Here is a 23941-nt window from a genome sequence, read left to right on the forward strand (position 1 = left end):
GTTTAGGCAGAATGTGGGGCTTTGGTGTAATGTGGGATGTGTGCCTGTGCCTGAAGGGCTCCCATGTACACGTGTATCTATGAGACCTCCATGTGCATTTAAACAGCAATGCCTGGGATGGGATTTTTGAAGGCTGCTGAATTACAGCTGCCTGGATGTTTGCAGCTGGAGTTCTCTTAGAGGGAAAAGAGAGTGAGATACAGACAAACAGAAAAGTGGGCTCTTTTACTGCCTTCCTGCTGACTTGCAGGTCAGGGCTTTCCCTGGGAGGGCATGAGAGCAGTGCTGCAGTTCAGCCCACAGCACGCCAAATGGACAAGGAACTCCGCAGGGGAGAAGACTGGAGCAGCAGGGAACAAACTGCTCAGTTTTTCCTATGCAATGTTAGAGTAGAGGGGAACCTCGGTTCATGAAACCTCACTGGCCTGAAATTTCTGTCTGGTAATTTTAATTCCCTTCCCCATGCACTATGGCCTCAGATATGTGGGAAACTAGATTTGGGAGCAGGGAGGGGAATGCACTGATCATGCAAAGGACTCGCTGACCCTCCCTTTGGATGTCTCACCAGTGGCTCTGTGAACCCTGAGCCAAGCATGGACCACAGACACCTGCAGTGCCAACTTCAGCCAAAGACATGCTACCAGAGATGCCATTTCTACTCAGAAAGCAAAAGTGTGAGGCAGAGAAGCGGTGTCTGGTATCAGTCAGTGCCCCCTGTCGCTTTGAGTTGATGTGAAAATACAGTCCTCTCAGGAGCCTTTTTCTAGAGGGCCTTCACTCCTATAGCTCAGTTTTCCCAGAGAGGTATCCCATTTTCTACGCCCACTGAGTCTCTCTCTGCCTCATGGGGCTTGTTCTACAGTGATGGAGGGGTTGGTAGATAAGGCACAACCATTTATTTATTTTGTTACCAGATCTGGAGACCAGTGACCTTCTCTGTTCCAGGTCTGGATGGATGCAGGCACTCAGATCCTCTTCTCTTATGCCATTTGCCAGGGGTGCCTAACAGCTCTGGGCAGCTACAACAAATATACCAACAACTGTTACAGGTAAGAGGAGCCTGGACTTCTTTCATCCTTCTGGAAACTTGTTTTGAAACAAAGAGCACCGGGCTTCAACTGAGGCTGTCAGGCTTTGTCCCTGGGAAGATCTTAGGTCATGCTGCTTTGCTTTGGCTAATGAGCTGCTCAGATAGTGGAAGCTGCAGAGTACTGAGTGTAGGGATGGAGAGTGGCTGAGGGAATGTGGGACCTCCAGAAAACGGTTTTAGTAGTGTTCTCCCATGTGAGTCAACTTGGCAACAGGAGAGACTGGAGTAGGAGGAGGAATGAAAATTGAGGGTGCCTCCAGCCACTATGGAGAAACAATGGGCTATTTTGATGGGATGAGTGAGCAGGGGTGGCATGGACAGCTCTGCTGTTGCTTGTGAGGCAAGGGAGGTGATACAAAGATCATGGCTGGGTCCCCTCTCTACACCGCTTCACCTCAGGGTACGGTACTGCCAGTGGCATTTTGATCCTACCAAGAACATTAATCACATCTGTCTGGCCTCCTCTTTGCCCTGGAATTACAGATCTGTTTTTTTCATGGCTTGACATGGAGCTCAGTGAAACCATCAGAACCATTTCTGACACCTTCCACAGGGCCCCAGGGAGAGAAGGCTTTGTTTTTCCTTCATGTATTGCTCTGGCATGGATTGGAAAATGTAATGATACTCTTGAGACACCAATTACCTCTCCTCTTCTTCTGTTTTCCAATAGGTTCTACCATCAGTGTTGGTCAGGCAATTAATACTTTCCCCTGGCTCTCCTGAAGGGTGTCTGTCACCAACAGAGCAGTGCACTGACGCCTTCCTCTAGCCTTAGGAGTCTTGGACTGGCAGCTTACCTCTGGATGGCTTTCCAGCCCAAACATGCTGGGTGTCCACACTGCCCCATAGCAGCTGATGCTGTGAGTCAGCTCTGACAGATGTCCAGGCAGGATCTTGGGGTGTGGGTTTCCAGCCCTGTCAGCTCAGATTGGCGCCCCATTTTCACAGGGAGCAGGTGCATAAATGTTTCAGGACAAGCAGTATAGCTCACTCCATCCTCCTTCTGAGAATAGAAAGACAGTCTAGACAGACCCCCTTCCAGGTGAGCATTTTTGTTAACTGATTAGTCTTGTTTTACCAGAGCTGCTGAACCTGTACACGTTCATACTTTCATATGCTTCTCTTTCTTGGCTATGCTTATTTTTGCAACCTCTTCCCTCTTCTAATTTGCTCTTTTCCTCATTTTCTCTGTTGTTTTTCTTATTCTCTTGACACCTGTGAAGTCTTTTTTGTTGCTGTCTCCCTACTGATATCATTGTGGTGTCCTATTCACAAGCCACGGGTGGTGCCCTGTGTCTCTCTTTGTACCATCTGTAGTCCTACAGCTCTTGAGCAGGGGTGTAGGAGGTAGGTAGGCTGACTTTTGTCTCTGTTCCATTTTGAGCTTTCTAATTCCAAGGGAGTTCAAGAGCAGCATTGCTATTCCGCAGCCTATTCTGTTCAACTGAAGAAGCAGACTACACACACTACCCAAAGTGGACCCATTCTGCAGTAGGAAATACCATTCTCTTTCTGGTCTCCCCTTGCAGGGACTGCATCATGCTCTGCTTCCTGAACAGTGCCACCAGCTTCGTTGCTGGCTTTGCCATTTTCTCTGTGCTGGGCTTCATGGCTCGAGAGCAGGGTGTACCCATTGCAGAAGTGGCTGAATCAGGTAGGTTTTTTTCCCAGGAAAATTCAGAGCCAAGGCAAAATAGAAAGCCTGAAGGGGGAGGGGAACTTTCTGAAGTGAAACTGGGGATGTTATCTACATCCTCTATCACTGTGGGTGTCCACAGTGAGGTCTGCAGTATCAGTGCTTCCTGATGTGGCTTTCAGTCCAGAATGGACAGGGAACCGTGGTGGAGTGAGCTCTGAAGCAGTATATGAACTCACTTTGTGCTGCAGAGTGGAGCATCCTGTGGTCTGTTGGCAGGTCCTGGGCTGGCTTTCATAGCATATCCAACGGCAGTAACGATGATGCCCGTGTCACAGATTTGGTCCTGCCTCTTCTTCCTCATGTTGGTCTTCCTGGGACTGGACAGCCAGGTACAGCAAACATACCCTCCTTGTCTAACATCCAGGTGCCAGTCCCCACCCTGAGCACTCCCCGGAGCTATGAGAAAGGATAAGTCAGTTATGTGCTTTGCTGGTACCTCAAATACGTTCTTCACATTGTCCACAGCAATTTCATGGTATGGGAGCTCAGAGCCAAGGGCAGTGGGAGGCCAGTGATGACGTGTGCTGGCATCTTTGTTTGGCATCCTTCCTGTATGTGCAAGAGGGTGTCCCAGCTACCTCCCCTGCCACCTCTGTGCCAGCACCAAAATCTTGCATGCTGCAGAGTGAGGGCTGGCGCAGGGCAGTCTGGGAAGAGGAATGGGATGTTTTTCTCCCAGCTGCATCTCACCAGACCAATCCCTGTGTGCTTTCCTTTCTGATGTGCCCATCTCTTACTCTCCCATACTCCTGCACAGTGTGCAATCCTGGCAAGCCAGCACAAGGGGAGTGGAGAGGTGTCCCAGCATGACTGCCAGGCAGTGTGCTCTGCTTTGCAGTAAGTACCTCAGCCTCTGTACCTGGAGAATGAGGTCTCCTTCCTCTTTTTCTCTGGGCTGAGCTCCCCTCCTGCCTCGTCTCACTTGCAGCTCTCCGGGCCGTCCCAGCAGTAGCTGATGTTCTCTTATGTATCCCGTGGGTGATATATGCTGCAGGATATGTGGTGATGAGCAAGTGTTCTGCCCCATGGTCAGCCTCAAATGCCAGCAATTCACCAACAGGACACCCAGCCACTCACTCAACTGGGTTGTCCCAGGCAGCTGTGGTGTATTTTGCAGCCAGCCCTGCTGTAGGAGGGGTGTGCTTGATGTTAGGGCTGAACTGTGCCCTCACAGTCCCTTGGTTCAACTTAGTTTCATGGTGGCAAGAGTGAGATCCCCTCTGTCATAAGGGTTCCTTGTGCCATCTTAGGTGCTTCCTTGCCCCGCTTGACAGGTGCAGTCTACCCCTTGCCTACCCATCCCGTGGTTGTTCCTGCTGTGCAGCAGCATGCTCTGTTTGGTTTGAGGTAATTCATCACACACCTCACAGTCAATCCTCCCAACATAGTACTTTTAACCCATTTGGTCTGCAACTTCAGAGATCTCACTGTGTTTGGGTCCATAGCAGTTGCATCTGGCCCTTTGTGGAATGAAGACAAACAAAAAGAGAAAACAACAAAAAAAAAGGATTTGAGTGGCTGGAAGAAAAAAGGACAATGAGAGGGAATGTGTGTTTGGGGAAGGGGAAACACTTTTTTCTCACCTGTCTTCTTCTGCAGTTTGTTTGTGTGGAAAGCATGGTCACATCTCTTATTGACATGTTTCCGCGAGTCTTTCGGAAGAAGGGGCGTCGGGAGCTGCTGATCCTGGCCATTGCAGTCATATGCTACCTGCTGGGCTTATTGCTGGTCACTGAGGTAAGAAAGGAGTAGCTGGGATATACAGCTGAGCACCAGAAACCCAACTAGTCTGCTCTGCAGGAGTAGATAGAAACAGCAAGCTCATCTTACATGCTGTTAATTATCCTTCATTTCTAATGCATCAGCTGGTGTCTCTCACAGTTGGTGTTGCTTTTACCCTGCATGATGCTATTGCTGCATAACGGAGCCTTCCAAAGAGACAGCCCCACAGCCCAGAGAGGCCACCTGACACAGAGCATTGTGCAGATACCAGGCCTGGTAGATAAAACAAGTTGAGCTGTACAAGTAGAAGCTCTTCTAAGGGCAGTGATTGTTTGCTGTCTGCTTTCCACAAGAAGCAGAGCAGCAGGAGGGGAGGCTGAGGGTAATGGCTGCACAGTAACCCTGCCTAAGCCAGTGGGGAGCATGTGATCCCTGGAACCAGAAGCAGCAGAGCTGGGCTGGTACGATGCTACATGCACAGTGCTTGCACTGCTGTGCAGCTAGTAGCCAAGAACCTCTGCCTGCATGGTGGTGTGCTGTGCTGTCTGTGCATACCACACACTTGGATGGGAGTTTTTAGCACTGCTGAATGATCCTCCAAAGTGGATTCTGGCTAAGGATTTAATGAAGGAAGCTCCTACTGTGACCAAACAAGCTTTGAGTAAAACTGCAGTAAGGGTTCCCATGGCTTTTGCATGACCCCTTGCATGGAGTCATCTACTCCTGTCATTGCAGGATGTCACCTAATACGTGATGGGATGAAGAGGTCACTGCTCTGCTATTATGGCAGTGTCTAGAGCCCTTCAGGACTATTTGAAAGCATCTGTTTCACTCGTATTGGAGGGGCTTTCTCTTTTAGAAAACACATGAAAGTATGAGAAAGGAGTCAACCACTGACCTATACAAGTAGCTAACAGCAACTTTGCAGGGCTCAGCCCAAAGTGAGAGGCAGCAGGGGAGCCACATGCCTCTGCCATCACAGGGCTTGGACCTTGAGCAATATGTGCAATATAGTGATGCAGCTAAAATGAGGTGTCAGCATGTCCTGAAAGTCAGGATCCCAGTTTCCTGGGTGCAAAGTTCTGAACTGCTACATGGTATTTTGAAAAGTTGCTGGAAACTTGCTAACTGATTTAAAATAAGCAAACAAAGTGGCTTCTGCTGCTATGTCCATAGACACCAGCCTAGTCTGGCAGTGTCATAAAATGAACATTAAACACTCTCCCTCCACCGGGCTTGACTGTCGTTTTGGGACAGAGTGGAGAAAGACCCAAGTGAAGGGTTTCCTCCTTCTCCCACCTGTTCTACGTGCAGTGTTTCTGCTGCTATTCTACTTGCCTCGGTCATTTTTCCCTCACATGGAATATTCCTGCTGTGTCCTCTCTTCTCTACCTCTTCAATAGGGAGGGATGTACATCTTCCAGCTCTTTGACTACTACGCTGCCAGCGGTACATGCCTGCTCTTCCTGGCCATTTTTGAAGTCATCTGTGTAGGATGGGTGTATGGTAAGTGGAGGACAAAAACGTGTTGCTCTTTCTCAAGGCAAGGATAGGGGTTTGAGAAGTGGGAGTGGATAGAAAAGATCCTTAGGGGGCAAAGAAATGCTATAATTACCCTCTTTCTTGTCTGGTTTCCACTGTGCTTCCTTGTAATGTTTCTTAATTGCTCGACATTTAGAGTAGGAATGTTTTTCTCCCTCTCTGAAGGGTCATCATGTCAAAATACCTTGCTGCTCCTTTGAATTAGAAAATCAGCTACAGAGGAGTGACTGTTGTTCTTTGGTCTCTGTTTCTGTTCACTTACATTGTGTCTTTAGTTTAGCCCTGTCAGAGGTGGTTTTCAGGCAAAGCCTCTAGGTGTACATGCAGCTGCTTGCTTTCCTTTGCTTCATTAAGGTACAGATTTCACTACCTTCAAGGATCGTCCAAAGCTACAGTAGATACCAGCTTAGACCAGACTCTCAACATCTCACAAATAAGCACCTGCTGGCTCCTAGCTATGCGAAGCAGCCTGTCTGTCCTAACCCAAGGAAAAGATTGCAAGCATATACATCATGTTATGTCTCTTTTAAACGCACAGGGGTGGCTGCTCAGGGGGGAGCATAATAGAAAAGTTAGCAATGATATTTTCTGTGAATATTCTTCCAGCTTCTAACAACTTCATACAAAACAATACAGTCATTTGGGTTGGAAGAGACCTTTAAAGATGGTGTCATGTCACCCATGTTCCACACCCCCACCCCACCATGGGCAGAGACATTTCTCACTAGATCTGGTGGCTCAAAGACCCATTCAACCTGACCTTGGTGCATCCACAACTTCTCTGGGCAACCTCTTCCAGTGTCTCACCACCCTCATAGTAAAAAATGTCTTCTTTATATCCAATCTAAATCTACTCTCTTTCAGTTTAAAAATTTTACCCTTTCTCCCTCCCCTACAAGCCCTGATGAAAGGTGTCTCTGTCTTTCTTCGAGCCCCCTTTAAGTACTGAAAAGCTGCTATGAGGTCTTCCTGGAGCCTTCTCTTCCCAGGCTGAACAACCCCAACTCTGTCAGCCTTTCTTCACAGGAGGTATTCCAGTACTTTGATCATTTTTGTGGCCCTCCTCTGGACCCACTCTTAACAGGTCCATGTCTTTCTTGTCCTGGAGCGAGGTGCAATACTCAGCTTGTTGCCCAGGGGTTTCCAGAGCCAAAAGTAAAATCTATTTATTTATTTTCTGTTAATTTTTCCAGTTGACTCAGGTAAGCATTTATCACGCACAAAATCCTGTAGCAAGAAGCTCCATGGTGTGGTCAGGTGTTCTGTGAGGAGTCACTCTCTTATCCTTGTTTTGAATCTGCCACTTGCTAGTTTCATTTGTTGTCACATATGTCCTGTTTCACAAAAGACAGTGAACAGTCAGTCCCTGTGTGTTCTTATTGGTGCTTATAGTTTTATAGAGGTTGTGTTGACTGTAGTGCATTTGCTGATAAACAGGATATCAGGTTCTCTAAACACTATGCATAGCAGCAGGAGCCAATTGCTAGTCTGCCTGACTCCTCTATTACTGAAATGGGAGCAGGTCCAGCTTGGGCTTGACCTCCAGGTAATGCAAGAGAAGCAGATCTGTAAGACAGATTTATTCTAGAGACATGTCTTGAAAGGGAAGCTCACATGAAATCTTGCAATACCAGATCCTGGCCAGATTTAAATTTAAAGTTGCCTTCTACCCAGTCTTCATGGGATTTCCAAGGGGATAGAGATTCTCATCCATCTGTGACAGGACTTCTTCATCACCATACTTGGTTACATTAACCTGAATTATGCTTTAAGGTATAGACACCCCCCTCCCGCCTGTCATTTTTACAGTCACAGAGGCCACATGTCTTTTCCGACAAACCAAGGAGAGGAGCAATGGCAGACAATGAATAGCTAGAGAGTTGACGCTGCCCCAGCAGCCTGGGAGCTGGGGACTGAGAAATGGCCCTTTCATCCACCACCATGGGTTTGTTTGCCTAATCCACACAGCAGGATTTTACCCTCTTGATGTTCTGATTTGCATCTATTGGACTGATTCTGATCCAAAATGCAGTCAGAGAACCAAGGTGGGGCATCTTAGTGGAAAAGAAAGATGTATAGTCCCAGTTAATGTTTGTTTGGGTTTTTCTTTCCCCAGCCTCAGAACTGGCAGCACTGAGCCTCTTGCTTACACTGTGAAGAACTGCAGCCTTTTTGCTAACACAAATATGCGTTCTGAGTTTCTCCTCTCCCAGCACATACGCCAGCCACCTACCACTTGGCAACTTCCCTCTGCTGCCAGGCAGCTGCTCTTGCAAAGATCTGAGGATTTCCTTGTGTACTGCTCTTTGCCTGTGAAAGGATCGCACAGCATCAGATTTGCTGATCACATTCCCTAGAGGGGAGTCCTGGAAGATTTTGGGTTTTTCCCCCCCCCTTCTCCTCTCCCCCTTCCACTTTTTGACAGGCAGTGCTTGTGGAAGCAGGCATGGGTTTTGAGCACTGTGATGCCACTGAAACGTTCTGCTGGGAGGATATTTTCCAGGCAGTCACAGCATTCAGATTAGGATTAGCTGTTCCAGGAGAAAGGGAGTACCTCCACCACTGCTGAAGAGCTCAGGCTGAAACCATTAGGAGTGTTTACAAAGCTAAAACAAACTGATGCCTGTGGGTACTTGTGGGTGGCTGTAGGGTGAACCCATGTTGTGCTGGTATAAATCTTTCTCTTGCACCGCCTGCTCACATGTGTGTGGCTACCAGAAGCAGCAACGTCTTTCTGCTGGATCTTGCCTGTCACCTTCCTCTGGCTTTGTGTGCTTTATCATCTCAGATACACACCGACTGCAGGTGATCTTATATGCTTATTTATGGTCCACAAGGGGCTTGCTCTGTGCACCTGGTAACCAAAGGGTGCACAGTTGTTGCAGTGCCACAACGCATCTGCTGCTGGCATTTTGCACGGGCTTGGCGCAGGTGTTGATGCTGCAGGTTTGAGACAAACAGGGAGTAGATACAAGCTTAGCACTGTGGCATAGAGCCACGGTCATCACCTATTGAAATCCTGCGGATGAAATTTAATATAGATGAATGCAAATAAATGCAGCTTGGGAGGAAAAAATATAAAAGGGAGGGCTTTTTCATAGATTCCAAACTAGCAGATCAGTGGGAGTCACTGTTTCTGGCTATTGTATGAATAAAATCAAATCTTTGTCCCTTTCAGTTTGGGTATCACTCACTGTTGTTATAAGCTGTGTAAAATGAGAAGGTCTCCACAAGGACAAGACATAGGGATGTAATCATATCTCTAGTTGTGTTTGTGTGAAAGTTATTCCCATTAATTTATATAGCAAAGCAAAGTCATTTGTCAGAAAACAATGTAACAGCTTTGAAGGTATATGGAATTGGAGAGCACGAGAGAAGTGGTAGCGGCATACATGGATAACTGCCCTGTGCCTGAATGCCATTGTTCCTTGTCTTGGGATATTTGGGATAACAGCAAACATCATTGTTCATTCCAACAAAAATATCTTTGGGGAAATCTTCATGGTTTTCTCTGCAGGAGCTTTATACAATCCTTCTAATGTTCTGGGAAGGAAGGGGAATGCACATTTCCCCCAGCCTCTATTTTGCTCAAAAAGCTGATGTTGAATGATTGAACTGATGACTTCTTAAGCTTGACTACTTTTTCGTGTGCCAGTGAAACACAGAACATTTAAAATCTCCTGTTCATATATTCTCTGAGGACTTTCATGTCAGATCCCATTCTGTTTCATCACTTCACCTACTGACTGCCACACTGGCTGTGGAAATGCAAGACCTGATGATTGTGCTACAGAGAATAAGGGCAAGGACAAATGGAGGCACACCATAAGTAACAACATAAGTTCTGTGTTGTTTTCTTGGTAGAGGATGGATGTTTGTAGCGTCTTTCTTTTTGTTTGGCATCTTTCCTAGAACCATAGAATGTCAGACCGGAAGACACCTCAAGGACCATCTGGTCCAACTTTTTTGAGGTGATATATAGTTTATATGAGATGGCCCAGCACCCTGTCAAGCTGAGCCTTGAAAGTGTCCAGTGTATTTCTTTGTATTGTATCATTGTATTCCTTTAATTGCTATGTCTCTTCCACTAGATCCTAGATCCTAATTTGCTGTGAAACTTTGTCTTCCACAAAGTTGTATTATGAATGAATGATGTGTCAGATGTCTGACATCATATATTTCTGTGGAAACACTATATGGTATAAGAGATGGTGGCATGCTCATGTTCTAAACTGCAAGTCACTTAATTTTTCTCTCCTTTTTATTCATCCTGTGAAAGATTTTTTTCTTTGTTTTGGCAAATTAATTTTTTTATACCATCTCCCTTTCACCCCCAGCATATTTTCAGAAATGTTGTCTGAAACTGTATGATAGTTACAACTTGCAGGTTTCAGGGTTCTGTTCTGCAGTTTAGGCTGGGCTCCCACAGAAGGCTGCGTGTCCCTTGCTATGTCACAGCTTGTTGTCTTTGCTTGAGGCTACTCGTTAATTTCCCAACTCAAGATGGGAACCATGAAGTGTTCAAAGAACCTGCCCTCCCCAGCCTAAATACTTCAAAAACTGGGTTTAGAAGAGCTTTCCTGCAAACATTAGTCATGGCTTACAAAAAAAGAGTGCAAAGAACTACAAAAAAGAAAAGCACAAATAATGTGCTTTTGTAGAATGCATATTTTTAAAAGAAACCTAATACAGCTATTTAATTCTAAGACATAAAAACCACAAAGCAAAATAAAACTCACCAAACCCCAAACACTCACAACTGTGGCCAGTCCTCTAGGCATATATATTGCCCAGACCAGACTTCTGGTGTAAAGATGCAAAGAAGCAAGGTCTCATCATGCATGCAGGTGGGAACTGTGGCATGTCATTGGTGGGACAAACACCCCTAAAGGCAGAACCCTTCTTTATCAGCTAAGCACTGTGATTAAACTTCAATAAAATAAATATGGTATTATTTCATGCCAGAGGTGCTCAATTAGTAACCCTCTTTGTGGACAGTCTAGCTCCATTTTTTTGTCTAATATTGTTACTCTATTTTACCTGAGGCTGTCTGATATAGTACCTCTGCTTAACTCTAATTAGGAAGAAGTTACAGTATTTTATGAATGACTTTTTGATTCTTCTTCATTTTATGTCTCTTTGTGGCCAACATTAGGCTCTTGCTCCTTGAAGACATCTTAGAGCTTGCTACAAGTCCATCTGCATTGTGCCATCTCCTCTATATACCATTGCATGTATTTCCTCTTTGTGCTTCGGGCTGGGAAGAGTCAATGGATAAGGTCTGACCAGTGGCAAGACTTCTAGAGGTTCTTCAGAGGTATATCTCACTGTGGTGGACCATGAGATTTGTGTGGGTTCCACACAAATACCCGAAACATAATTTAGTCAGTGAAACTAATTAAAGGAGAAGGAGATCCGGCACCAATAGGACAGCTCCCATTGGACAGTACAGCAGCACTTTCAGGTAGAAGATTTGGTTTCCAGAAGAGTTTAGATTGGCAAGTCTTCTAGGTTTATGTAAAAAGTAAAATATTCTGTGGAAAGCAGGCTCTCGATGACAGGGGAAGTGCCCAGCTCAGTGAGGATTCTTGATGGCTTCCTTGGTTTACCAGTCTGGCTACAAATCTGGGTTTTTTTGGTGTCCCCTACTCTCTTTGTTCCTTTTAGCACTCTGAGCTCACACAATCCCATGTGCTCAGCCTGCAAGATCTTTTCCTTTCTGACCTGACCTGTAAACCAGGCACACCTCCTTGCTTTGTGTCTGTCCTTACCAGCTCTTAGATGCACATGGACTGCAGCCTCTCGCGTACAGCTGCTGCTCTCTGAAGTACCAGGAATGTCTTCTATATCAAGCTTTCTGATAACCTATGGCTGAAGTTAAAAAGCTTCCAGCTGTTTTTAGCCATAGATGGGCCTTTTCAATGACAGAAAAGCCCATTATCTGATGCTGTATTTTTAGGATAGCTGTGCTTTTGCGAAGAGTAAACACTGAGCATAAAGAAAATTCAGACCTGATGTGAATAGTGGTTGAAGAAATAACAATGATCTGACCTCTGACTTTGTCTCTGTGCTGGCTGGTGGCCAAGGTGCCAATCGCTTTTACGACAATATTGAAGACATGATTGGTTTCCGGCCATGGCCATTGATCAAGATATGCTGGCTGGTGCTGACCCCAGGTCTGTGCTTGGTAAGTGCAATTATGACAACGTGGCATATTGTTCTGGGTCCCTGGGTTCTCATTGAAAAAGTTGTCTTCAAGGTGCTGCTGTAATTTTTTCAAACAGCTATGGAGAAGCAGAAGCTTGTCCATAGCTGAGGTGGCAATTTATTTCCTTTGTAAAGCTTTATCTTTTGAATGAGAAATTAATTGAGCATGAAAAGCTACTTGTTTACTGTGAATGCAAAGGGAAATGTATCCTCAAAGTGTGGAGAGGTTTGTTTAAATTACTTTTGAACATAAGACCAGTGAGAATTACCCTGTTCTGAAATACTCGCTTCAGCCTGTGTTCCTCTGACCTCCCATGGTTCAAAAATATCTTTCCATGGCTGTTTGCCTTCTGTATTATTAAATCTCTTTTAAAACATCTGTGACAACTGTGTTGAAAGAAAATAGACCTGAAGTCAGGCAAGTTCTTACCTATTTTGAGTTTATGTCCAGTCATACTCCACTGACTTTTACATGATTTTTGAGCCAAATTTTGCCTCTGCATCTGATGTTGAGTGTTGTTTTCTTTGACCTCAGTGGAAACACAGATGGGATCAATAGCTACAGGTTACAAAAGATTTCTAGTCCTTTGTCCTCAGGCTCCAACAGCAGCTGAATATCAGGAAGAGTTTTCAAAGAGAGCCTGCTCCAGTCCAAATAATCTGAGAGCTCTGTGGCTAGAGAGCCCCAAGAGAGGTAAATCTGTGCCTGTGTGGTACTTCTAGGGGGCTTCTTCTAGGGACAACAACAATTCCTGACTTTGATATGAATAACTGGCTGTCTTAGTGTTGCTGGACCCTCAAAGCAAATTTTGCTTAGGTTGAACCCTTAAGAAGCTTGAAGGCTTTACACTGCAGACAAGCCTGGCTCTGGCTCTGAGATAACTCCTTGTGTGATTAGTATGCACCGAGCTCTGCCCTACTCTAGCTAGCAAGGTCCATGCTAGACCATGCAAGTCTACACACTCATTGCCACCCAGCCAGTGCCCAGCTTTGTGTTCCCTTTGCTCCGGTTATTTCATTTTTTTCTTTTTTTTTTTTTGTTTTTTTTTTTTTTTTTCTCCTCAGGCCGTCTTCCTGTTTTCCCTGATCAAGTACAGACCCTTGAAATATAACAATTCCTACGTGTACCCTCCCTGGGGCTACATGGTGGGCTGGTTGATGGCACTCTCCTCCATGGTCTGCATTCCTCTCTACGCCATCTTCATCCTCCTGAAAACTAAAGGATCCTTGAAGCAGGTACTGGGATTGTGGTCACTGAGCAAGTTGCTGCTGCTTCCCCCATACAGCTCAGGGAAAGGGACCCAGGGAAGAAGTACATGGCACATTTCTCCTCTGAGAAGGAAAGGAGGGGGAAAGAATGGCCCTTCCCCAGAATGCCCTGTAGTTCTTGCTGGCAATTTGGAGGACTTGGAGAGTTTCAGCACAGCTTCCAAGATGATCATCAAATCTCCCATGATATGTTGCAACACCATGCTCAGTGTGATATGTAGACAAATGTAGAGCATCTCTAACGCTGGCTCTGCTGGGTGGCAGAGGACCCCCTCAGTGTGGGCTACCTGAGGCCACAGGCTGGTTGGTATGGTTTATGGTCCAGGTGGTCCTGCTGGCCATGTAATTATAGATGGCATGCCACCATGTTTGCCTCCTCTTTTGTTACTGATGAATACCAGTGCAAACCGGGTACAAAACCAGGATCTGTTTTGCTTTTACTTACTGTCCCTATTCCCTTTTAAGTCCTGTGTCAGGACTGTGCTATTTTCTCTGAAGAAATTATATGAGGCTGTTAAAGAGGACATGTTCACAGAGCTCTAAAGGTCTACCCTGTGCCACACCCAAGCCTGTCCTCTTTCACCGTAGACACCTTGTCCTAGCTAGAAGAGGGTCTAAGAAGGTGCTGTCATAGCACTGGCACCCCACCTGACCCACGAAGAAAGACCTGGTTGATGTACCGTGTATATAAATTTCTGCATGATTTCTCTTCTGATCCTTCCCCATCCTTACTGGCTGTCGGCTCATCTGCAGTGGGATGGAGTTGGGAGCAGGTGAACAGGGGATTGGAACATCCCTGTGACCGTGTTGTAGGTATGGCAATCAAATTGTGGGGTCATGGAGGGGAGGAACCTGCACTGCCAACACAGCCAGAGATGAGCTGGGTGCAGGATTGTTGTCATTGGCTCCATTGCCTCTAAGAAGGTGAATCTGTAAGAGTCCCCCACAGGGCTCTTATTCACTGACTGGGAGATGTGACTTAATAGGGAGTGACAGGAGTTATGGCAGAGCTGGCTAATGCCCATCTTGGGCTCAGGAGAAGATACAGTGCAATGCACAGAGAGGAACAAATGTGCAGGCAGGGAGGTCAAGGAGAATTACAGTGCTATGAAACAGTTCCTGTTTAAGCTGCCTTTGGCTCCTGGCTCCCCTGGTTGCCTTTGGAGTCTATGAAGAGATGACAAGATTGAGAGGGAGCTGTGAGCTGTAGAACTCCCAATATGAGGAAATCCAGGTGAGTCTTGTGCCAAGGTGCTGTGATACGATTCGCTCCCAGTACAGACCTTAAGTCCTGCCTTTTACAGTCCTCTCCTGTGCTCCTTGAAATTTGGCAGTAACGCATCAATCCTTTCCTGCGGTGAGTTTGAAGAGTTTGACTGGGTGGACGACAACGTGTCTGACACCCCATAGCTCAGATGTTTCGTATGTCTAAATGATGACCTGGAGCTGTCAGTAGAATAATTGCCCAAATGTCCTGCCTGATAATCAGGCAGTATTTTTCACCTGTTGCAAGATATTTTGAGTCATTGGACTGAAATGTTGCTGTGAGTAGTGTTAGTACTTATTTTAAAGTACATCCAAGAAACTGATTTGGCCAATTTCATATTGGGTTTTTTTCTGTTTGCCCTGGTTTAGATGATATTAGTTGTAATTTCCAGGGACTTCTCAGTTCTATTAGTTTGAAGAAATTTCCAAGGATGTAGTTTAGGCATGTAGGAAGGAATCCACTGCTAAGCCTGGGTTGATTTGGGGGAGAATCAAAGCCAACCACACAGTACCTCCTGGAATAGTTGCTCCTGTTTTCAAAACAGGTTTTCTCACAATACACCTGTTCCCTTTTTCCAGTCACACCCCAGAAATGTAGTGAATTAATTTTCTGACACAGATGCTTCCAGCAACAGTGCCTTTCAACTGAATACTGCAAACCATTCACTGAAAGCAAGTTTGTAATTGGTAATTATGATCAGTCACTGCCACGAACAGATTCCTTGTTACACCTGACTGGCCAAGAAACATATGTGATGTTTTCTAATGTGTCTGATTAAGACAGCTCAAACTCCAAAGACTAAAAACATGCAATGAAGTGCTCACAGAGCAGCTGCAGACCAAGGCTGAGTTCAGAAATCATGGAGAAAATACTTCTGAATAGATGAGCCAAATTCAGGATTCTGGCAGGCACTTCACAATGAGTGGAAGCACTGAAGTTAATCCAATGAGTCACAGATGAATTGTCTGCTCTGCTTGTGATGCACTCTGCAAGGAAGGAGGATGCACTGGCCTGAACAGCTTGTGATGGAAGCTGTAAACTGTGGAAGTTGATATTCAGCGGGGAAGCGATACACTGGCCCATGGAGCTGAGCAGGTGGCTGCAGGAGATTGTTTCTTACTTGGCTTTGGGAGGAGCCCAGAAACTCAGGAAGCTGTGTGTACCAGAGGGGCTTTCAAAAATGGGATGAGAAAGACTAGAAATTCACAGCAGCTGCCTGTGTGGGTCAACACTTTTTGCCCAAGGAACTCTGAGTTCTTTTGCATTTTTTAAGAACAAACTCCCCAAAGCTGACACAACACTAATGTATATGTGTGTGTAGCAGCCTGCAGCACCTCTGCATTGCAGAAGCTGTGGAAAGCTAAGGGCAGGCAGCTGTTCCATAGCCCTTGCCTGCACCATCACAGTCTGTCTGGCTTGAAGAGGGGAAGTGTCACTGAGGTAGGTATCTCCTGCCACCTTATTTCAGCCTACAGCAGGAGATGCCCAGCGCTTTCTGATGGTTGGACCATTTAGAAGGCTCCACAACAAAGTCAACGAGAAGCATGGCTACTTGGCATAAGGAAAAAAATAAAGACTTTACAGTGTTCTTTCCATGGTCACAGAAAGTGTCTGTGGGGCTAATCGCTAGTAATCATTCTCCCAGAAACACGTCTGTGAGGAGCCCAGTACCTTGGGTTGTCAGTGCATGGCCTGGGTTTTAGCCCAGAGGTGGAAAAACTGTCATCAAGAACAGTTAAATTGAACGTGCTCTCCTTCCTCTCCCTTCCACAGCCAGTCAGCAGGAGAGGAGCTGGGAGCTGGGAGCATTAGCTCTCTAGATGCCTTTGCCCCCAGCAATGGTTTTGGATCACTATTGGTTGTCAGTTTGTTTATCAGCTTAATTAACAGAGACTTCCTCTCTGCAGCGACTAACACAGCTGATTTCCCCAGCGGAGGATCTGCCACAGCCGAAGAAGCACATGTCAGGGCTGTCCAACCTGAAGCACAAGGGATGGTCCGCTCCAGTCCAGGAGGTGCTCAGCATCACAGAGAGAGAAACTCACTTCTAAGGCATGGATGATGACTCCTCCATACCCAAGACTAATTTGCTCTCTCCTTCTCAAAGTGGTTTCTTTTCTCTCCTTGGCTTTTCCTATCTCTCCTTCATGTCTGAGACAGGAGCATCTGGGACACTACCTCTTTCTAGCCAGCTGGTTGCACCCACTGGGGACAGCATTTCTTTTGACACCCCGGGGATAGCTTTCCCTGTCAGCTGGGGAGAGAGCAACACATTTTTGTCAGAAGTGTCCTCCAGTACTGACACTGGTGGGGAAGAGAAAAATGATGTATTGACAAAAACAGAAAGAAAAAAAGTGGTTGCGTTGGGAGGAGGAAAGGAAACCACAGTGGTGAGAGAGAGCAGAGAGCAAAGTTGGGGATACAAAGGTACAAAATGATGGGGCATTAGCACAGGGAATAACTGAGTTGGTTCAGAAGTACATAAGAAGCTGGAGGATGACAAAGGAAAATCTATTGTTAGGTCCACTCCATATGGGAGAGCAGGAACCAGGAACATATCATAGGCAACGATAAAAGGAGGCTGCAGTGTTACCAGTTACAGCTTCAGTTGTCACTGAAAGAGAAGAGAGTGACAGGATGCTCGATGCAATCATAGTTGATGATGGATCTCGAGGCAGTCTGAAGATGGAAAGGGGTGAAGAATAAGCATGTAGGGAACTTGCTCTTGGTCAAGGCTACATCGCCCAGTGAAAACACATACAAGACTGAAATAGCTGAACATTTGAGAATTCCTTCAGAAAATTCATAAGAGTGCAGGAAAAGTCCCAGAGCAGTTGGTAGGAAAAATGAGCTGCGGCACAGCAGGGAGAAATGAGACCCTGGGGATGGCATGCCCACAAATTTAACTGGGACATTTTGTAGAGGAATTAATGAAGGGCTTGATGGGCTGGATTCTGTGCTGCAGAGTAGCTTTGGGGCAAGGGTGGGTGGGAGCTTTTTCGGCGACATCCAGCAGCAGGACGGTGAGTACTGCGGTGGGGTGGCCATCTGAGGTGGTGGGGCACTTCCCTGTGACGGGAAAAGCCTAGGAAAACCTAAACGGGAGCGGGGCGGGCGGCGCTCGGCTCCTGACACGCGGCAGCGGACGGTCCCGCGCGGTGCCTGACGGGAGGGGGCGGTCCCGGCGGCCACCGCGGGAGAGTTAAACGGTCTCTTGGGAGCGAGGCAAAGAGGTGCGGGGCACGTTATTACAAAGGGGCAGTTTGAGCGGCAGTTCGAGCGGACAGGGCGAGCAGGAAGGGCTCAGGGAGAGGCTGGTGGCGGATCAGACGGGGCAGCGGACCATGGAGGCTACCAGGCAGAAGATTAAAACTGCTCCGGGTGCTGCAGCGAGCAGGATGGATACTGCCACCCAGACAGAGCCGCAGTGGGTCCATGCAGCCACGCAGACCCTGGGCTGTAGGCAGTGCCCCCCTCCCACACCAGCCTGTGCCTCTGGTACCGGCTACACTTGTGGGAGCTGTGCACGAGTCGCAGAACTCCTTCACATGGTGGCAGAGCTGAGGGAGGAGGTGAACAGGTTAAGGACTATCAGGGAATGTGAGAGGGACATAGATCTTTGGAGCAGTGCCCTCGCACAAACCCAGCAGGCTGCTGGAGCCAGTGCAGCGGAGCAGCTCAATCCTATAATCTGTGAGGCGGGGGAACAAGAGATGGGGGATGGCAGCAAGTTCCTGTCCGGCGCAGGAAACCTGCTCCCCCCACCCGGACAATTAACCCCCAGATAGCCCTCAGAAATCAATATGAAACACTGCAGGTAGAACCTATCCCCCAGGAAGAAGCAGAGGAAGAAGGAGATGGTCCCCACAGCCTGGAAACATTCCCTAGGCTCCAGCATCCTCGGAGGGCCCTAAAAACATCCTCTGTCAAGAAAAAGAGGAGAGTGATCGTCTTAGGGGACTCCCTTCTTAAAGGAATGGAGGGTCCCATCTGCAGACCGGACCCGCTCCACAGGGAGGTCTGCTGCTTGCCGGGGGCATCAGTGAGGGATATCAATAGAAAACTCCCTTCCTTGGTGAAGGAAACGGATTACTATCCCCTGTTAGTATTTCAAATAGGTAATGATGACTTACAGCGCAGAAAACTGAAAGCCATCAAAAGAGACTTCAGGGCTTTAGGGAAGATGATTGAGGGCTCTGGAGCGCAAGTGGTGTTTAGCTCCATCCCAATACTAAGGAATATGGAACAGGAGGTCAGGAACATACAGATGATTAATGCCTGGCTCCGAGCCTGGTGTGAGGAGAGAGGCTTTGGCTTCTTTGATCATGGGGTGACCCACCCACCCCCAGGTTTTCTTTCTAGGGATGGGTCATACTTGTCTCCAAGGGGGACTAAAGTTATCTCTAAAAATCTAGTTAGGCTCTTAAATAGAGCTTTAAACTAGATGTGAAGGGGGAAGGGGAGGAGACCAGGCTAGTTGGGAATGAGCCTGGAAGTGGGAAACCGGCGGCTGAGAAATGGTGTGCTGGAGAGGACCACCAGTACACCACAACAGGGCAAGTGAGGGCGAGTACAAGTGGGGACAGTAAGGATGAAACTGGGTCTGTGGAATTAGTTATACCAAGGACCAGTCAATCGAGAATAAACTCTCTTTCCTTTACGAGGGCTGAAGGTTCATCAGCCCAGCTGAAGTGCATTTACACCAATGCACGCAGCATGGGCAATAAGAAGGAGGAGCTGGAAGCTGTTGTAGGGCAAGGTGACTATGATGTCATTGCCATCACAGAAACGTGGTGGGATGACTCACATAACTGGAGTACAGCTATGTTGGGATATAAACTCTTCAGGAGGGACAGGAAGGGTAGGAAAGGAGGCGGGGTAGCCCTCTATGTCAAAGAGTGCTTTGATACTCTTGAACTGGATTACGGTGAGGACGGGATCGAGTGCCTATGGGTTAAAATCAGAGGAGCCCACAAGAAAGGGGACTTTGTGATAGGAGTCTGTTACAGACCACCCAGCCAAGAAGAAGCTGCTGATGAGCTCTTCTATAAACAGCTGGGGACAGTCTCTAAATCTCTGCCTCTTGTCCTTGTGGGAGACTTTAACTTTCCGGATGTCTGCTGGGAGTACAATACAGCAGAAAGGAAACAGTCTAGGAGGTTCCTGGAGTGCATCGAAGACAACTTCCTTGCACAACTGGTTAGCGAACCAACAAGGGAGGGTGCCTTCCTAGACCTGCTGTTTGTGAATAGAGAAGGTCTTGTTGGGGATTTGACGGTTGGAGGACGCCTGGGATTAAGCGATCATGAGATGATAGGGTTTTCAGTTCTAGGTGGGATTAAGAAGGGGGTTAGCAAACCAGTCACATTAAACTTCCAAAGGGCAGACTTTGGCCTGTTCAGAAGGTTGATTAGCAAAGTCCCGTGGGAAACAGTCCTTCAGGGAACAGCGGGGGGAAAAGCCAGCTTGGTGGAGCAGGGAGATCTCAAGATGCGTCAATAATAAGAAGAAGCTCTATGTGCTTTGGAGGAAAGGACAGGCATCTTGGGTGGACTACAGGGACGAAGTGAGATCGTGCAGGGAAAAAATCAGGAGGGCCAAGGCCCAACTAGAATTAAAACTCGCTAAGTCTGTGAAAGACAACAAAAAGTCTTTCTACAAGTACATTAACAGGAAAAGGAGGACGAGGGAGAATATCCAGTCTCTAGTGGATGCAGAAGGAATAACAGTGACAGGGGATAAGGACAAGGCTGAGGTACTTAATGCCTTCTTCGCCTCAGTCTTTAATACCAAAGAAAGTTGTTCCTTCTGTTTACAAAGCCAAGAGTTAGAGGGGCAGATTGAGGCTCTCGTGATCAAGGAGGAGGCGGTTAGAGGCTTGCTTGCCCAGCTAGACACCCACAAGTCTATGGGGCCGGATGGGATCCACCCAAGAGTATTGAAGGAGCTGGCGGATGTCCTTTCCAAACCCCTATCCATCATCTTACAGAGGTCCTGGCTGACTGGGGAAGTTCCACTAGACTGGAGGCTGGCTGATGTTGTGCCCATATACAAGAAGGGTTGCAGAGAGGATCTGGGGAACTACAGGCCTGTCAGTCTCACCTCAGTGCCAGGGAAAGTCATGGAACAGGTAATCTTGAGTGCTATCATGAAGCACATGCAAGAGAACCGGGTGATCAGGCCCAGTCAACATGGGTTTACAAAAGGCAGATCTTGCCAAACTAACCTGATCACCTTCTATGACAAAATCACTCGACTACTGGATGGGGGAAAGGCTGTGGATGTAGTCTTCTTGGACTTCAGTAAAGCCTTTGACACAGTTTCTCACAGCATTCTGCTGCAGAAACTGTCAGCCTCTGGCCTGGACAGGCGTACACTCTCCTGGGTTGAAAACTGGTTGGATGGCCGGGCCCAGAGAGTGGTGGTCAATGGAGTTAACTCCAGCTGGAGGCCAGTCACAAGTGGAGTTCCTCAGGGCTCAGTACTGGGTCCAGCCCTGTTCAATGTCTTTATCAATGACATGGATGAAGGCATTGAGTGCACCGTCAGCAAGTTTGCAGATGACACTAAGCTGGGAGGAAGTGTCGATCTGCTGGAGGGTAGGGAGGCTCTGCAAAGGGATCTGAACAGGCTGGACTGCTGGGCTGAGACCAATGGGATGAGGTTTAACAAGGCCAAATGCCGGGTCCTGCACTTGGGGCACAACAACCCTATGCAGCGCTACAGACTGGGGGAAGAATGGCTGGAGAGCTGCACGGAAGAAAAGGACCTGGGGGTGCTGGTTGACAGCCGACTGAACATGAGCCAGCAGTGTGCCCAGGTGGCCAAGAAGGCCAACGGCATCTTGGCTTGTATCAGAAATGGGGTCACCAGCAGGTCCAGGGAGGTTATTTTCCCTCTGTACTTGGCACTGGTGAGACCGCACCTTGAATACTGTGTTCAGTTCTGGACCCCTCACCACAAGAAGGATGTTGAGGCTCTGGAGCGTGTCCAGAGAAGAGCAACAAAGCTGGTGAGGGGGCTGGAGAACAAGTCTTACAGGGAGCGGCTGAGAGAGCTGGGGTTGTTTAGCCTGGAGAAGAGGAGGCTGAGGGGAGACCTTATTACTCTCTAGAACTACCTGAAAGGAGGTTGTGGAGAGGAGGGAGCTGGCCTCTTCTCCCATGTGACAGAGGACAGGACAAGAGGGAATGGCCTGAAGCTCCGTCAGGGGAGGTTCAGGTTGGATATCAGAAAAAAATTCTTCACAGTAAGAGTCATTGGGTACTGGAACAGGCTGCCCAGGGAGGTGGTCGAGTCACCTTCCCTGGAGGTGTTTAAGGAACGGGTGGATGAAGTGCTTAGGGACATGGTTTAGGGAGTGTTAGGAATGGTTGGACTCGATGATCCAATGGGTCCTTTCCAACCTTGTGATTCTGTGATTCTGAGAAGGATTGCACTCCCTTGGCTTTTCTGCAGATGAATGCTCAGGGGAAGAAATAATTTGGTGCAATAATCATAAGCTCCAGCAAGATAAAGTGATAATTAATAGGTAAGATGGGTTCATTGAAAGCAGATTACGTTGAAGTAAAGGTCTCTGTTGCCAGGGTAGTCAAGAATGTGAGACAATGCTCAGATACGGCATTTGATGCAGTGCTACACAGCCTTGTCCTGTGGAGGCTGGGGCTGTAAAACTCTCTGCCAAAACCTGCTTGAATGCCTATCAGAATTTCACAGCTAACCACAGGAAAAGCCAGTGGCACATTCCCCCCAGGAGCTCTGCTGTGGTCAAAGGCACACGTGCTGGTGCACAGCTGTGTTGCAACAGTGTCGCATTAAACTATGCCAGAGAACGGCCATTAAAAAGAATCTGAAATGCCACAGGCTCCTTTCCCTTGTTCCTTGTTCCAAGTAATTGCTTTTCCCTGTGCTACACGGAGATAAACCACCAGCACTGAAAGTAACCGGGAAAATCAGGGCTCATCTGAGCAATGCAGGACCTTTTCCAATTGCTATGGGAACCTTATCTTTTGCAGTTTCTTGTGAGTTTAACTGCTGAATTTAGCATAGGGCAATATTTTTCCCATTTAATTTGCTTTCCTTCACAAACTAACAACTAGAAATTTTCGTGAAATGAACACTGAAAATCAAGTATCACAATTTGTACCTCTCCAGGACATGATCATTTGTTTGGAGATGATTTACTGTGAAAGGCAGAGATAGTTGGCAAAACTCATTCTTGTTCCCTGCAAAGGACTGCAGCACCACATAAGATCGTTTATTTATTTTTTTTTTCTTATTTTTTAAAGCAGTGAATGTCACATTACAGCAATAGTCATGGGAAGAGCTTAGGATCCATAGGCTTACAGTCAGGTCTTCTGTAATTGTGGGGGAAGCATTTCCCTGCAGTGGGTCTCTACATACAGCCAGAGCAAAAGCCAGTGGCTGCCACCAACGAGCACCAGTGCTAGGGTGGCACTCTTTGAGCAGCTGGAAAAATCACCAACCCCACCCGGAACGCCAAGGCTCTGCTGGGTGCTTGATTTGTGGCTGCCTCCTCACAGCCACAAATGGAGCTGCAGCAGGGCTGTCCACACGAAGCTCGGCTTCAGCCATGGGCTGCAACTGCCTTGTGAGTACCTGTCGTCAAAATGGTGGTACTTGTTTTGAAAAGGAAACCTGCCTTCTCTCCTTCAAGCAATAGAAAGGTCTGGGATTTGCCATCCAGCTTCAGTCTTAGGCATTAACACAGGTTTCTTGTATGACTCTTGGTATGACCAATTCGCCCCTGCTGCCATGCCTTTGAGGTGCAAAGTAGTGTTGTACTGCCAGAGAAGTCATGGAGATTTGTTCACTCCTCTTTCTGAGGTAGTCAGATAATACTGCAAAAATCCTAGACAGAAATAAATCACTTTTTAGTGTTGATCACAAATGTGGGGCTGTGTTACTGAAAATAAATACTGCATGAACTAGTTCCTCTGTTGCTTATACAGTCTGATTGTAGCATCTCACCTCTGCCAGGTAGCATTATATGTTAGTAATGTTAGAGGAGGTATTGCTGTCCTCATTGAAAGCAATTAAACAATTTCCAGGATCAGGAAAATAATCCAGATGCTTTGGATAGGATTGACAGAGTCTCCAGAAGTTTAAAGGAATACTCAGTGTC

The 23941-nt window shown here is 47.1% G+C and overlaps 1 protein-coding gene across 5 annotated transcripts in view; it reads left to right on the forward strand.

Moving 5' to 3' along the window:
* SLC6A12 (solute carrier family 6 member 12) overlaps positions 1-23941 on the forward strand; it is a 49620-nt gene that overhangs the window by 21755 nt on the left and 3924 nt on the right. For 3 of the 5 annotated variants that reach the window (XM_054062307.1, XM_054062333.1, XM_054062316.1), the window contains exons 8-15: positions 946-1049; positions 2620-2744; positions 3006-3118; positions 4389-4526; positions 5915-6017; positions 12140-12240; positions 13326-13496; positions 16704-16848. In XM_054062307.1, the coding sequence (XP_053918282.1) occupies positions 946-1049; positions 2620-2744; positions 3006-3118; positions 4389-4526; positions 5915-6017; positions 12140-12240; positions 13326-13496; positions 16704-16847 (999 nt within the window). In that variant the 3' untranslated portion in view covers position 16848. Of the gene's footprint in view, positions 1-945; positions 1050-2619; positions 2745-3005; positions 3119-4388; positions 4527-5914; positions 6018-12139; positions 12241-13325; positions 13497-15374; positions 16680-16703; positions 17756-23941 lie in introns of those variants that run through there. The other 2 variants (XM_054062326.1, XM_054062338.1) reach the window with 2 other exon arrangements.

This window comes from Cuculus canorus, chromosome 1 (assembly GCF_017976375.1).
Source record: "Cuculus canorus isolate bCucCan1 chromosome 1, bCucCan1.pri, whole genome shotgun sequence".
NCBI classification, from domain to species: domain Eukaryota; kingdom Metazoa; phylum Chordata; class Aves; order Cuculiformes; family Cuculidae; genus Cuculus; species Cuculus canorus.